At 36.3% G+C, this 17,736-nt stretch overlaps 1 protein-coding gene across 7 annotated transcripts in view; it reads right to left on the bottom strand.

The window, feature by feature from the left end:
* The window catches only part of itga11a (integrin, alpha 11a), a 157,008-nt gene that overhangs the window by 73,704 nt on the left and 65,568 nt on the right, over nucleotides 1-17,736 (bottom strand). The window contains 1 exon segment of one of the 7 annotated variants that reach the window (NM_001172627.1): nucleotides 1,329-1,487. The exons of 5 other annotated variants lie outside the window; for them this stretch is intronic. In NM_001172627.1, the coding sequence (NP_001166098.1) occupies nucleotides 1,329-1,380 (52 nt within the window). In that variant the 5' untranslated portion in view covers nucleotides 1,381-1,487. 7 annotated transcript variants of the gene reach the window in all.

Raw genomic sequence — 17,736 nt, forward strand, 5'->3', positions numbered from 1 at the left:
GGGTGTAAGGAGGCCATAATAGACCTTGGGCCAGTCGGCGAATTTGGCCAGGATGCCAGGGTTAAACCCTTACTCTATTTCGAAATACATACTGGGATTTTTAACAACCACAAAGAGTCAGGACCTCGGTTTAACATCTCATCCGAAAGAGAGCACTCACAGAACACTATAGTGAGTCCCCTTCAATATACTGGGGCATAAGGACCCACACAAACCGCAGGTTGAGCACCCCCTGCTCGTCTCACTAACACCACTTCCGGCAGCAACCAAGATTTCCCATGTGGTCTCCCATCCAGGTACTAACCAGGCACACAGCCCTGCTTAGCTTCAGTGGGTGACTATGTGAGAGTTGCAGAGAGCTAGCTGCCGGCTAATGACTGCACATTACTTGCATTGAGTGAGTATGTAAATCAATGCCTGAAACCATGTCTGAAATTATACACGTTCAAACTATCGTTGAAACTATAGGTAATAAAAACAGCCACAAAAAGGAAAGAAATGTATTTGATCAGTAATTTCAAATTCCAGTCACATACAGCAGCGAAGTGATGCAAGTTTAAGTGATATAAACAGAGACAGCCTGAAAGGAGTACAACAGACAGTAATATTATGGCATTGTACTTGTGCTTTGTTTACATTGCTGGACTTGATTAAAATTGGCCTGGGTCACAGATGGGTTTCTGGCATATGGTCAAGATGAGTAACAAATAAACAAAATAAAGAAACATGTTTGCACAGACTGGCACACACGCAATCAGCAACTACACATGCAGTTCCTCTTCCTTTAGTAGATCAAAATGATATATTGATATTCTCACTTATCGTCTTTATCATTTTGCAGACTGACATGAACAGACTGACAAAATAAAGTAAGTTCTATAACTTGATAGGACTGGACAGGAATGCAAATTCAATTTAAATTTCCTGAGGGTCCCTTGACAGCCCTGAGCTCTTTAAATATACTGTCAAGAGTGTCGTTTCACGAGTGAGCTCTAATCTGGCTGCTCACCACATCTTTCCCAGACACAGGAAACTATGAACTCCCAATATATTTCTGATAACATCTCCTTCCATTTCAAAGTATGCAAGCGCTAGGATGGAAATTGGAGCAAGGGTAAACTCCAAGCGTTCCACAGCCAATTCAGCATCCCCATCTATCACAGGAGGTCAGTGTAACAGCGATTGACATCGGAAAAAAAGACATGGGAGATGCAGAACACTGGGAAACAATACATTGCACTTCTTTAGCTCTCAGCTCGCAGGGTATCTCATTCAGTTTTGTAGCATCAGCGCTTTTCCTAAATGACTTCAACAGAAAACACACTCACCTGGCATCACGCTCCAGAAAACCCAGAGGAGGTGGATCCAGTTGTACTCCATGTGTGTGTTGGAGAGGGAGAACGTAAAAAAATTGTGTGTGTTGGTGTATGTGTGTGTGTGCAGAAGGATGAAATATCCTGACAGTGCGCTCTCCTGTACACCCGGCTCTGATTGACTCTACTGCTCCTAAAAACACTCTATATCTGAAGCAGGGAGGAGGGGACTGTGGCCGAACTAAAAGGAGGTGCTCATTCAGCCAGCAGACAGATCTTTTCTCTTTTTCTTTCTCTCTCTTTTACTTCCTCCCTCTGTGTGTCTGTCCATCTACGTTGGAGTTTGGGTCACTTTCTTATGAGCTCATTGCTAAATGCTTTGAATATGGAAATTCAGGTTTTAGGGATCACTGTATATCACCTCTATGGCAAAACCTGATCTTCCGTAATTTTGTAATTCGCTTAACATGCAGTTTAGGCTGCATACTTTCGGAGAAGATGCCCTCCAAGTTGATTGATGCTGAGATTTGTGGTTAACATACTGTAGCTGCAAGTTACCATATAAAGCCCACAGACAAACTCACAGCAGAACCTCAGACACCATCCAAACCACGCTACCCAAGCATATAATTACAGATTATATAATGACTAATACTGACGTTCTGGCTGCTCTAATAGTGAAACATGGCCCACCTCCATTTCAACTTGACCTTGAAAATATCAAAACCGCTGTTGCTTAGTTTTTGGTCAAAATGAACATGCAGTGTAAATGTAATCTTACAATTAAACTACCAAACACATGCATAATATCCTGTTTATATATTTTACAAGACAACTGTCAGACTTAAAAGCAAATTTCACCACAAAATGTTCATTTACTCACCCTCAAGTGTTTCCAAATCTTTATGGAGCTCATTTTTGTGTGTTGAACAAAGAAGATATATATAAAAAAACATACAGTATATTCATTCATTAATTTTCCTTAAGCTTAGTCTCTATTTCAGAAGTTGTGACAGAGGAATGAACCGGCAACTATTCCAGCATGTGTTTTACGCAGCGAATGTCCTTCTAGCTGCAACCCAGTACTGCGAAACAGCCATACACTCTCATTCACACACTCATATGGCCAATTTAGTTTATTCAATTCATCTATATCACGACTTTAAATTGTGGGGGAAACCGGAGCACCGGGGTGAACATGCAAACACCACACAGAAATGCTATCTGGCCCAGCTGGGACTCAACCCAGTGACCTTCTTGCTGTGAGGCAACAGTGCTAACCACTGAGCCACCATGCCACAAGACATATATTATACATGATTAATTAAAGAAACCTGCAACCATGTGTAGCCACCCATAGTATGAAAAACAAATACGATGGTAGTCAATGGTTGCAGGTTTCCATTTATCAAAATCACTTCTTTTTTGTGTTCAACAGAAAAAAGAAACTGGTTTGTTATATATGAAGGGTGAGTAAACGATGACAGATATTTCAATTTTAGGTGAACTATCCCTTTAAAGGCTGTACACAGTGGAATGAACCACCAACTTATCCAGCATATGTTTTACGCAGATTATGTCCTTTCAGCTGCAACCCATCAATGGTAAACATCCATGCACACTCATTCACACACATGCACTAGGGACAATTTAGCCTTTTCAATTCACCTATACCACATGTCTTTGGACTTGTGGGGTAAACCGGAGCACGAAAAATACTGGGAGAGAATGCAATCTACTGACAGAAATGCCAACTGACCCAGCCCAGGCTCGAACCAGTGACCTTCTTACTGTGAGGCGATTGTGCTAAACTTTGTGCCACCGTGACGCACAGGTCAATTTCATTAATTATTTTTATAGTAGTTAAAGCACATTATTTAATTATTGTGCATTGTTAATGCAGTCATCACTATAGTTATAGCAACCATCTTTGGTGTAAACATGGATTTTATTCCAGAAAACTATCACGTTCAGTGCTCGCGGTTTTTACATTTTTGGTGCGTTAATCTAGTTAATAATATCATTCAGAAGGTCATCATTAGCACTCATTAACGGTGCAGTAGGTGATATGCCAAAATAATAACCGGCTAGCATGATATCTTTAAAACAAAGTCCCTCCCCTGCTGTCCAAAGCCATGCTTTCTGAAACACAAACGTGCGCACCTTAAAGATGACAGCAGACAACCTATTAATTAATGTCATTCGCCAGCTAGAAATGTAGTTAGTGGTTGGCTGGTGGCGTGCAAAAATTACACTTATTACTAAGCCATACTTGCGTGCTATTTCATATCGAATATTCAAAGTAGCATGATAAAAATTATAGGGTGTCATTGTTCAAAAATGAACCAAAGCAGGCTAAGAGGAATAGCTCTATTAACTGATGCTTTGTTGTTAAACTAAATAATAATCTGTCGATGCTGTAAAAGGTCCCTTATGAAACTGAAAATAGTCACATCAATCTTTTGCCGGAGGATTTAAGTTGGTGAACAACACTTCTGTGCATATAACTCACTTGTAAAACAGCACAATCCACATCAGCTTTGCGTGACTAAATAATTTTAAAACAGAACATTACCTGTCTAAGGAAATACTTCAGCCATAGTGTCATCCTTCCTCCAATGTGCAAAAGTCAATCACATTACGTCATTAATTAGACGACCACTTAATAATTAAAAACTCGTTTTTAATATACTGTAATTAACCACAGATATTTAAATATTTCCTTTACCTTTAAAAGCATTATCTCCATTGTATAGGAAAATAATATTCAATTATCATCATTCACTTATTCATGTCTGGAATTCCGACTGTCCAAAACAATAAAAATACATTTTTATCTCATTATTTGTACCATTATATACTCAAAATCCATGATACCCAATATTATAGATAAACAATAAAACATTAAAGAAGCACATTAAAGAACTCACGACCTTCTGACTGCCAGAAAACTAATCCACCAAATTGTGGAGGAAGATCTGAGTTGAAAAATCAATGTTACATACTATTGAACACACGATTAATAAAGAATATATAAATTCTTAATAGTGTGAGGATGTTGCAGTTTCTACTATGTTTGTGCCTTAAGTTTGAAACCAAAGAGACCAAACATCTGATCAACACTGAGCTGATTTTGCTTAAAACAAAAATGACCAAAGTAAAGAGCGCTGCTTTCATTAAGAGTACTTAAAAAGTCATCTGTCTTTCCTTTCATCAAATATTTCCATCAAAGCAGAGCAATTCACTCATTTTGGAAACAAGGCAGCTGGGAGTTCTTTTAAATTCTCCAAAAAACAGCATGGTCAAATCAATGAGCTTAGAAGTTATTCCAATAGACAGACACAGGCATGTACAAAGAGACAGAATGAGAGAGGTGTTTAAGCCAGTCACACAGAGATAAAATAGAAATATTAAGTACACCTGACCTCTGTATGAACACTTCAACTCATAATGTACTCCAGATTAAAACAGCGATGTGTTTACACTCATTAACATCTTTGTTTGATGACCTGTCCATGAAGACTTAAATACATGAAATTGTAATAATTTACGATTTCATTCAATATTCAGACGATAAATCAATAATCAACTCAGTTGCATTTTTTTCTGAACAAATTTGGTGTCTGAGTCATGAATAACAAAATTAAACTATTTTTTTGATAGCTTTGAAATGGTTTTATGTACCCCAGTTGTTACTTAAAAGTTTATAATTTAGTTTTACAGGACTGTAGACTACTTACAGTAGATTTAAAAGCATCCAATGTATAAATAAATAAATAAATAAATAAATAAATAAATAAATAAATTAATTAATTAATTAATTAATTAATTAATTAATTTCCCATAATCTAATTTTCCAAAGTGTATCAAACTATTTGTTCATTTATTCAAAACCCCTTCTTTTCCAAGTGCCTGCTCTGCTCTGATTGGTCAGAGGGTCCAGTTTGTTGTGTTTGATTCAACACTTCAGCAGGTGTTGTTAAACAAATCACTCATTATTATGTATATCTGAATTAGAGTCCCATAGACTTCCTCACTTCTCAGCAACTGTAAATGTCAAAACAGTAATGACAAAATCAACTTACCTAGTCTAATGGTGAAGTACTGGAAAAATCTGCTAATAAACCCAACCCCAAACTGTACGTCCCCTTATCACCATAACAAAATGTCTACCAGGGTCAGAAATTAATGATGCCTTGTGTAAAATATGCCACTTTATTTCAATTCGAGATCAGGGGGAGCATTGCATGCATCTACTACAACTGTCGTGTATATTGTAAACGGTATTATGACATTAAATGAATTGCAGGGAAAAAACATTTTGTCTCAAGAAATACATGTTGCTTCTCTTTATTAACATGAACCAACTGAAATAATTGAGGCAAAACAAAAACCATAGAAACTTTATCAGATAAGCAAAAGATTTTTCTAGCTCTTCTTCCAGACTTCTGTACTCTATAGAAGTGGATACAAACAAGCGGATGAGGATTAAAATAGTGGGTAAACGGAGCAGAGACTATTTTGTTACACAACACAAGGCAGCTTTTACCAGTATTGTGAGGTTGGAACTCATAGCTCAAGAATCCCCACTGTCAGTTTGCAAAATGTCAACAGCCCAAACAAATGATAAATCGGAGAGGAACCTGCAATTAAAACTAAAGTCTGATTCGTTCTCTCAAAAGAGGAGAGGGGCCTGAGAGGGAGCTGGGCTGCTTCAACTCACTGTTTCCACATGAAAGGAAAATGCTTTTGTTTACATTGCTGAGCTACTGACCAAAATTAAAAGTCAGAAAAGAACGAGTTGCAGAAAGTAGTTGTGAGAAGTTGTTTTTGCTGGAAATCGTACCTTCCTTTTTTTCCACCTACATGTGGGGGTCCAGCACCCCTTGTTGAGAAGAGGATTGAAATCAATACATATCCTTTGCAGAAGCAACACTTACCTCATGACCCCAAACCCTCTAACAGCAGTAGCAACTGCAAACAATTATCCCAATAAACTTCACTTTACCTGCTGCATGATGTAAGACTGACTTTTTACAGAAACACAAGCAATATCCATTGCTGAACTCCTGCTTAAAATGAAAATATCATTTTCAATGATTTCATCAGTCCTTCCACATCTTCATTATGGTTGCAACTGATAGAAAAATAATGGACTTGTACTCTTGCAATCTAATAGCAATAATAAAATGCGTAATGCTCTTCAGTAACCGCTTTAATCACAATGGAAAATCAAAGAGATTAAATGGAAATTTGGTGCATCGCTTCTCATAGTCTTTATTTTGAACTCTGAGCATTATTCAGTGGTTTAAAGTAACTAATTACAAATACTCAAATTACTGCAATTGAGTAGTTTTTATCAGGAATTGCATTCCCTAAGTAGTTTTAAAAATGTAAGCTTTTACTTTCCCGTGAGTACATTTTTAATGCTGTATCTGTACTTTTACTCTATACTTTCCTTCAACCTGAAGTCAATACTTTTTTTTTCTTGGCTATGTGGATTATAAAAATCAGTCATGTGATTCCTGTCCAATCAAATCGCACATACTGTAGAAAGTAAATCACATCATAATGAACTACCTCAAGACATGTGCACTTTATAATTGCAGTAAACTGTTTGGAAGCATTAAAAATGTCCAAAATCTTTACATGCATTGACCCAGGAACTTTTTAGATGCATGTCACTGATGAGAAGATGACGGATGTTTACTGTATAATGATCGAAATGACCTTAAACACCCAGCAGGTACAAGACGTCAACATGACATCAGATTGACATGGTACCCTAATGTTATGGGGATTTTGCATTTTGTTTGAAAATGAAAATCAGGTTGACGTCAGAACTCAACGTCAGGCCAACGTCAATGTCCAATGACCAACCTAAACCAACCAAATATCAACTTTGGTTGCCGTGCCTGACGAATAAATATCAATATTTGATGACAATAGGATGTTGGTTTAAGATGTTGGCTCGACGTTGGATTTTAGTCACTTTCTAACAACCCAAAATCGATCAAATATCAACGTCATTCGATGTCATTATTGAACATCAAAATAGCGTTATCTTTAGAAGCTGGCTAGGTGTTGAAATTTGGTCACCTGACATCACAACCAAATTCTAACCCAATATTAACCTCTTATGACGTTGTGTGCCTACTGGGCAATAACAAGATGCACTACGGAATGTTAAGTTTATACACAGATGCACAAATTACACGTAAACACATCGGCTTTTGACTCACTACTCTTGAGTACTTTTGAAAGCTCTACTTTTTACTCATACTTTTAGCAATATTTACAACATATACATTTAATACTTGCACTACATTTTTAGGCAAGTAATGGTACTTTTATTGAGTATGATTTTTTCAGTCCTCTTTCAGCCACTGATTTTTAAAAAAAATAACATTTCACAAAAAGTGTTTTTTATTGAATTTATCAATAAAAAGAATACTAAATTTTCTCCAAGCTGTGATCATTACAAAAAAGCAATGCCAGTGACAGCCGTGCAGTTTTAAAACCATAGAAGTAATAGCAGTCATATCAACCCAGATCTGGACCTTTGACTGTTTCTTTGTGATGTTGCTCAAAACATGGCAACCACAGTCAATAATGCAGAACTGTGGTCATATCTAAATGCCAAAACCCTGCTTCGTTTTATTGCCTTTCATTCCACCTCCAGAATTTAAAACAGAAACTGTCAGAAAGCAGATGATGATTGACCTGTACTGAACAAACCCTAGTACATAATGTATATAAGCACAATTTGGGCAAAGAACGATTTGGGCAAGTAATGCATTTAAATGTCTTAATAATAATAAATGACTAAATTATATAAAACTAAGTAAAAACCGCTGTTATTTTCTTCACATTTCATCCATAGAATATAAAAAGGAAACATTAGAATTTACAAATAACTTTCAGAAGACCATGAATAACCTCAAAAACTCAAAACACATATTTCTGAAGCAATAGTATTAATGTATATTGAATATTACTGTACTGTCAGAAATTCAAACAGAAAATAATCTGAAAGATCAAAGAAAGAGCTTCAGCCACAGATATGCTTGTAATACTAATGTGATACTAATGTCACTCACATTGAATTAAAAACACAATTATGCTTAAAACCAAACTCTCTCGATTTCTATTTGCTTCATTTTTTGAGTTTTTGAAACACAGCAATCACATAAGGAATATGTGGATAAGTGAAATTCCCAACTGTGAAGTTACCAATACGGTATGTGATCATCGTCATAAAAGATACTGTAGAACCACGTCTTATGAAAATACCATATGACAGAGGTTGCTCTATAGCTTCTCTATAACATAAATACTGCTACTCCTTCACAAATTTAGTACACATTACATTAACCTCTATGACATGACTCTCCAAACCCCAGCATAAACGTGTTCATGAATCATATGAAATCATCCTAGGAATCAGAGATTTTGTGGTTAGGCTCGAAGCACGAGTCCACCAATCAGACATCAGTGTGTGATGTGCTTGGCCGTTTGACTGACAGGCAACGTTCAACTGGAGGAATTCAGTGGTTTGGGCGAAGACGCTGGTGTCCTTGCTCTCACTCGCAAGCTGTGATGAAAGCTTTGCTTTCCCAATGCACAATATATTACCAAGAGCTCAACTTGTGTAATCTTGGTATGCTAAAACCCGAATCAACACTTACGTTGTGTTGAAATCCAGTGGTTTGGACTGTAAATCGTGATCTCATAGTCATTTAAATTCCAGCTGCTCTTCTCTCGCCTTGAGATCTGCCATGAAAGGGCATTTTTTGCTGGTTTTGCTTTTCAGTTCAAAGACAAATTCTGAAAGAACTACATAAATAAAACAGGTAAACAATTCTTAAATGTCAAATTTTCATGATTTAGTGTCAAAGAGTTTCTTTAAGGACATGGAAGTCGAGTTCACGCTTGATGGTTGAACTGTGGCTTTCCTCTTAAATGAGTTTTCACTGAGCAGAAGCAGATTCATTATACTTTGATTTGTTCTTCTGGAAAGCTCAAAAGATGACGATTACAGACAATCATCTAAGTTCAGTGCTACTGTTCTGTCAACAGTTGAACTGAACGTCAACCACACATAGAGGTCAAAAACACTAGCTTCGATGATTTATGATACGCAAAAGATTGACCAACACCTGCAAAATTTAAAGCGAACGACAAGCTTTTCAATCAATTTATTTATTTATTTTTTAGTGACAGGCAAGGAGGGTATTTAAATAAGGTCATTTATTTGGGTTTGAAGGTTGTTGTCTTTGATTGATTGTATTTCTTTCTGATCTGACTCTTATAATAACTTTCAGTGGTGTGGCCTGATGAAGTCATATTAAAAAAATATTTTTGAATAAAAGTCAGTTATTGTATGAAGCATTTCCAAAGCTTATGAGTCACTATTAGGGCAGTGAGATACTGGAAAAACTGACATTGTATTACAATGTTTTTTCGATGCTATGCAATATTTGTCATTGTCATTTGAAAACAAAATAATTTGGGTGATATTGTTGGGGATTGAATTAACATAAACAAATCACAATCCTAGATAAACGCAATAAAACAAAGATACATATAAAAATACAAAGCTCTCTTTCTTGGGAATCTAACCTTCCAACACAGAAACTTTGCAATCAAATGCAATTTTTTTGTTACTGAAATAAGAAAATAAAGAGGTAATGTTTTTTTATTATTATTATTTATTTGTTATCATTTTTTAAACATTTATTTAAAGATTTACAATGACAGAACAGTGGTATACAGTTAAAGTGAAAATATTAGCCCCTCTGAATTATTAGCCCCCCTGTTTAATTTTCCCCCCAATTTCTGTTTAATGGAGAGCAGATTTTATTTAAACACATTTCTAATAATAATAGTTTTAATAACTAATTTCTAATAACTGATTTATTTTATCTTTGCCATGATGACAGAACATAATTGACTAGACATTTGACTAGACATTTTTCAAGACATTTCTATACAGCTTAAAGTGACATTTAAAGGCTTAACTAGGTTGATTAGGTTAACTAGGCAGGTTAGGGTAATTAGGCAAGTTATTGTATAACAATGGTTTGTTCTGTAGACTATCGAAAAAAAAAAATTGTTTCAAGAGGCTAATAATTTTGTCCCTAAAATGGTTTTTATACATTTAAAAACAGCTTTTATTCTAGTTAAAATAAAACACATAAGACTTTCTCCAGAAAAAAAATAAAAAATTCAGACATACTGTGAAAATTTCCTTGCTCTGTTAAACAGCGTTTAGGAAATATTTAAAAAAATAATAATTCTGACCTTAAATGTAGGTGTCTCATGTCATCATATACAATAATATTGCCATCTATTATACAATCGTCCATCGGCTAGTAATTCAAGTCTTTTGTGAAGAGTAAAATTAACAAAAAATAAATAAATAATAATAATAAATAATAATAAAATATTTCATCTTTCAAGATACATTCTCCAAAAACTCCCAAAGAGGATTCAAGATATACTAGAAATCATCAGATTTGTGACGCAAGTCATAAGTCAGTTATTTTAAGGGCAAGAAAATGGCAATCTGATTTATCCACATATTGACTAAAGGAATGTTGGGAGAGGACCACAGCAAAAGAATACATTTTCTTGCTTGATATGTACAAAAGTGTAACAGATTCTAGTCCATGACTAAGGTGTAAAGCAGTTTTACAATTCAGAAGATAAATAACTGGAGATAGGGAAAAAGGTTTACCTATAATATTCTCAACTAATTTGTGGATTTCTTTCCAGTATGTCTTAATCATGTCACAGTCCCAGAATACATGCTTTACAGTACCAACATTTGCACTTAAAACAACATTGAGAAACACTAGGAAAATTCTTATAGGAAATGTTTTATAATAAATCACTTTAAACTGCAAACTAATTTACATGTACAGTCAGCATTTCATATACCAGGATTCATATTTGACATTTTTAATAAAAAAATAATGTGTAAACTAACAAGGATGAATCGATTCACTAGCAGCATGCCACATTAAAGGCTACATCCTTAAAAGGCTAAAAGTTTCACAGGGGGCCGTCAAAGGCTGTTCCAATTCAAAGATCTCTTCAAATGTGGCTTTGAAATGCATCCTTCACTTCCTGGATAATGAAGAAAGAACTACAACAGATAGAGCCTTCATGGACCAGACAGTTCATTACACACCGTTGACAATGGGGTGTTTGAGAAATGTGGGGTTACATTAGTTCTACACTTCTTTTACTCTACTTAACATACAAATGCTAAAAACACAAACATTTTCAAATATTTACATTTACATTTACATTTAGTCATTTAGCAGACGCTTTTATCCAAAGCGACTTACAAATGAGGACAAGGAAGCAATTTACACAACCAAGAGCAACAATGAATAAGTGCTATAAGCAAGTTTCAGGTCTGTATAGTCTAAGAAGGGAAGTATTAGTAGTATTAGTTTTTTTTTTTTTTTTTTTTGTACAGTTAGTGTGATATTCAGAGAGGCAATTACAGATTAGGAAGTGTAGTGGAGACTAAATAGTTGAGTTTTTAGTCGTTTCTTGAAAGTAGCGAGTCACTCTGCCGTTCTGATGCAGTTAGGGAGTTCATTCCACCAACTGGGCAGATTGAGCGTGAGCGTTCGCGAAAGTGATTTCTTCCCCCTTTGGGATGGAACCACAAGGCGATGTTCATTCACAGAACGCAAGTTTCTGGAGGGCACATAGATCTGCAGAAGCGAGAGCAGATAAGAAGGAGCAAGGCCAGAAGTAACTTTGTAGGCAAACATCAGAGTTGAATATCAGTTATTTGATTGCAACTAAGAATACTGGAAATGGCACAGACCTGCTCATACAAATTATTTTTACAGTTTACACATCAAGTACAATTGTGTGTCATTTTACTCTTTTCCAAGTCCTATCATTTACAAGATTTGTATAAACCAATGTAAGTATGACAATGTTCTATGTCCTATCGCCAAATACCCCTTTCTTGCCACTATGGAGGTCTTTTCTTCCCCCTATAGCACCAAATTCTTAAAAGTGTCATAAAATCTCAATATTTCTTTTGGAGAGTCTCCATATTTCTAGCACGATGTGGCAAGAGCTTTTAACCCTCTTAGACCTATTTGGTTTTATTATTGCGCATGATGTGGTTATTCACAAGAATACTGCTGAGAGAATGGAGAGTGTTTAATTGTAAGCTGGGCAATAGAACCAATATGCTCATATAATGTGAAAGATGGCAGAGGGCATTAATATAAATACTGAACGCAAGCGAGCAAATGGTCTAGCCTGAGTAGTGAGTCATTCTTACTTTTCCAGATATCTGGCAGTGGAGTTGACTGGCGCTCAGAGCCAGTAGCAACATGGAGAGATGTGGAAACTGAAACCACACACCGACCACAGCAGGAATAGCCACATGATTTGTACCACGTAACACACACATGCGCATGCACAAAGTACTCAAACATGCAAACAAATGCACAGACATGCAGACACACAACCAAAGACTGAGCAGGGAAACAGAGCTCCATTTTAACTTCACAACTTACAAGCTTGCCATCTAAAGAAATCATTTCTGCAGGTGGGGCGGCCAAATGTCAGATTTTAGATTGAACAATCAATTGAACAATTAAAAATATTGTGTCCGGCTACTGGTGCTGTTCTGAACTGTACACTTATTTTTTTTTCTTATGAGATCATCACTTTATTCAATTATACGAATTAAAACTAATACTTAAACTATGCTTAATTTAATATCAGGCAACATACATTTTAAACTCATTATTGTTACACTGCCTGCCTTTTACCACCAATGGAAAAGTTCTACATAGTTAGAGCAAAACTGCTGTATGTACCATCAACAAAGTGATGTTTGTTATGGAATGACTCAGCGTTTTTGTAAGTATTACGCTGTTAAAAGCTGATGCATTTACATGTAATCTGTGCATGTGTGTGTAAACGTAACAATCTGTAGTGCATCTAATTATTGCCCAGCAGGCACACAACATCATATGACGTTATTATTAGGTTACATTTAGGTTGTGATGTCAGGTGACCAAAATTCAACGTCTAAGGACAACGTTATTTTAATGTCTATAATGATGTCAAATGACATTGATATTTGGTTGATTTTAGGTTGTGTGGGAAAGTGACCCAAATCCAATGTCAAGCTAACTTTTTAAACCAACATCATAATGATGTCAAATATTGAAGTTTATTGCTTAGGTATGGCAAACAAAATCCCACATCTGATAGACAACATAGTGGTAACGTCCACACAACGCCAAGCTGTAACATCATTAGACCTTGATATTTGGTTGGTTTTAGCATGATTGTTGATTACTGATGTTGGCCTGACATTGAAGTTTGACGTCAACCCGATTTTCATTTCCAAACAAAATGCAACGTCCCCATGATGGTACAACGTCAATCAGACGTCGTGTTGACGTCTTGTGCTTGCTGGGTGTTTAAGGCCATTTTGGTCATCATACAGTAAACATCCGTCATCTTCTCATCAGTGACATGCATCTAAAGAGTCTTTGGGCTATAGCGTGTAAAGATTTTGAACATTTTCTTGTACACTTTTAATGCTTACAAACAGTTTGCAGCAATTATGAAGCACCCATGTCTTGAGGTAGTTTTCTAATCCCCATAAACATAAAATAAATAAAGTAGTGACTGGAGGTTGAAGGAAAGTAGTGGAGTAAAAATACCGATACAGCACTAATAATGTACAAGGGAAAGTAAAAGTACACATTTTGAAAACTACTCAGTAAATTAAAATTTCTGAGAAAAACTACTCATTTACAGTAATTTAAATATGTAGTATTTGTAATTACAGTAGTTACTTTACACCACTGCTTTTAAGCTACAGAAATCCTGACGCTGAATCTGAGCTCTGGCCTTGGTTTGTTCTCACTTGAGTCAGCTCTTCAGCGGCTGCTCGAACACAGGCGGTTGTTTCAACATTGACCAATTAGCTCATAATGTGGTCTGAAATCACCCGATGCCGCGTGCGTGCACGTTAAAAAGAAATGCTCCTGTTTCATAGAGCTTCCGCATCACTGCATACGAAGCGGGATGGAAAAATGTAAGAGAAGGGGGAAAATCATATCTTTCTTTTCTCCTGCATCACCATGGAAAACCCAAAGCTCCGTCATTTCCAGCATGTAATTATTAGGTTTGAGGAGCCTTATACGTAATTATTTATTTCAGGGTTGACCGCTTAAACGCCGAACTGAGCCCCTGTGAGCAGGCCCTGCAAATGTATCCCATATGATGACACATTAGCAGGAGAAAGCATAATACTTCTTGCGGTCGAGAACATTTTTGCAGCAGTAACGTAGAGTCATTTCTTTCTCATATAAATGTTTTTTGTTGTCCTTTTATTTCCTAGCAATGCAGTCATTTAAAGGACATTTCACTTAGTAACAAGTGAAAACATTAAGACCCCCATCATTCCCAGTGTCCTAGGGCTATTAACATTGAAGTAAAATATGAAATAAAAGGTAATTAGCATATTTAGGTCAAATAAAACTGGAAAACTGACTAAACATTTTAATTACTCTAAAACAGGGGTGCCCAATTTTTTTTCGTATGAAGGGCCAAAAACCAAATACCATTGAGAGCTGTGAGCCGAAGGTAAATATTCATTCATTCGCTCATTTTCTTGTCGGCTTAATCCCTGTATTAATCCAGGGTTACCACAGCAGAATGAACCGCCAACTTATCCAGCACGTTTTTACGCAGCGGATGCCCTTCCAGCCGCAACCCATCTCTGGGAAACATCCACAAACTCATACACTACGGACAATTTAGCCTACCCAATTCACCTGTACTGCATGTCTTTGGACTGTAGGGGGAAACCGGAGCACCCGGAGGAAACCCACGCGGACGCAGGGAGGACATGCAAACTCCACACAGAAACGCCAACTGAGCCGAGGTTCGAACCAGAGACCTAGCGACCTTCTTGCTGTGAGGCGACAGCACTACCTACTGCGCTACTGCTTTGCCCCGAAGGTAAATATACCAAACTATTTTACATTAAAGTTGCAATGGGTAATTTCTTAATTTAGTTCATATCATTTAAAAATCGATAGAAAACATTGCTTTGATTAGGCCTGCTTGATATTGGAAAAATCTTACATTGCGATATTTTGTTTTACCGCGATTTTATTGCATATGAATACAATTTTACCAAATGATTTGAATAACTCTATTTGGAAAGATGTCATTCATTTAGATCAGCTGGGATGATAAAGTTTTTTTTTTCCAAGTATTTTAAAATCTTTAATAGATAATAATAACCTTCGATGTGACTATTGAAGATACACACATTGCGATGTCAATGCTTAAAAGATATATTGTTCAGACCAACTTTGAATCGTACAAATGCAGTATATTTTTCAAAATGATAAATTATTGCAATAAAAACATAAACAATCACATTTATAACACAGTGAAGATCAATGCTGAATACACTTGTCAAGTATTATCTGCCTGATTTGCTCACCAAAGTCACTACATTGTCCTCTATTCGTCAAAGATGCCAGTATTTTAAACTAAATTACAGCATTTCAATTAAAATATTTCATTTCAGTTCGCCTTACATTAACAATAAAACACATAAATAAAAGATTACATAAAATTTGAATTGACAGTCTCTAAACCATCCTCCCTTTCACCTTTAACATTCTCCCTCTCTTTTCAGATGGAATGGTGGGCCAAATCAAAGGTTACCATGGGTCAACTTTGGCCAGCAGGGACTAGTTTGGGCATCTCCCCTCTAAAATTATTTAAATTCAATAAAAATCTATTTGTATTAATTTAGTTTTGGACATTTTTTTAGAAAATTTGACAATACTCAACAAGGCAGCATGGTGGCTCAGTGGTTAGCACTGTCGCCTCACAGCAAGAAGGTCACTGGTTCGAGTCCTAGCTGAGCTAGTCAGTGTTTCTCTGATTCTCTGAAGAGTTTGCATGTTCTCCCCGTGTTTGCGTGGGTTTCCTCTGGGTGCTCTGGTTTCCCCCACAGTCCAAAGACATCCGTTATAGGTGAATTGGATGGACTAAATTAGTTATAGTTTATGAGTGCATGTGTGAAAGTAAGAGTGTATGGGTGTTTCCCAGTACTGGGTTGTGGCTGAAAGGGCATGCACTGCATAAAACATATACCGAAATAGTTGGCGCTCCATTCCTCCGTGGCAACCCATGAGAAATAAAGGACTAAGCTGAAGGAAAATGAATAAATAATATTTAAACAAAACAATTAAACGTAGAATGAAAATAACAAAATTGAAAATTAAAAACAATAATTAAGCACTTTCATGAGGCAACAGCATTCATATAGTACTAGGGGATGGGATTTTAATATTTGTTTAGCGTTTTTTATTTTAGCAGGGTTTTTTAAAGCATGACAGTAAAACACGTACGCGGTTATGAATATATTAAAACATGTGCTTGTTTGCTGTAAAAATTCGTAATAATGACAAAAAATACTAATTTGTGGATCTCCTTACTTCCGGGTGTAACTATCCGCCGTTGTGGCTGGTGTATTCTGGAAAATTTTCTTACCCCTTGGTTTCGAGTGTGGTCCTGAAAAATCTTCATTCGAAGGGCTATTCACCCTTTTCCCTTAGCCCTACGCCTTCAAGCTAAAGAGAATTGGGACACCCCTATCCCTTGACGTGAACACGGAGACCACAATGGAAATAAGCCCAGGGCTTTAATGTGTTTTTATCCTCAACAGTTTTGTTTCAAAATGTATGGAATAATTGTATTTTGTACAGTTTAAAATCTGTCAAATTAAAAGTTCAATTCAATGACTATGACAATTGTCACTGAAATGATCAAATATATTAATAAACCATAACTCAAACAAAAGCATTTTTTCTCATGAGAATCTCAAAAAGCAAGCTATTTGAGAAGATGGGAAGTAAACATTGCGCACTTCCCTGTTTACGGTTCGCTCCTCTGATGTTTGGCCAGGTCAGGGGTTGCTGGACAGACTTCAGAGAAATTAGCTTCCTTTTCATCCTAGACTGACCACTTACAGTAACAAGACCTCATCCATGACGTGAGCATGCAAACGCTTCAAACTGCGAATCCAACTGCCCTTTAAGAACACCATAAAATGAAAAAAATCACAATCTCAGATTTTTTCCTAATGTCACTTAAAGACCTTAAATAGATTTTTACTGTCTGCTTCATCAGCTTGTATGAAAATCACAGCCAGAAATAAAGTTTGTCAGGAATGAACAAGAAAGAGATTAAGCACTCAACAATATCACTTTCCTGGACGTAAGGCACAGACACCGCAGAAATTGCAAATATGCTATGGACAGAAGTGAAAATAAACACATAATTGCTCCACAAATGGGTATGACTCACTTCCTAAGTCGTTCAAAAAGGTCTG

The sequence above is a fragment of the Danio rerio genome, chromosome 7, assembly GCF_049306965.1.
Source record: "Danio rerio strain Tuebingen ecotype United States chromosome 7, GRCz12tu, whole genome shotgun sequence".
Lineage (NCBI taxonomy): Eukaryota > Metazoa > Chordata > Actinopteri > Cypriniformes > Danionidae > Danio > Danio rerio.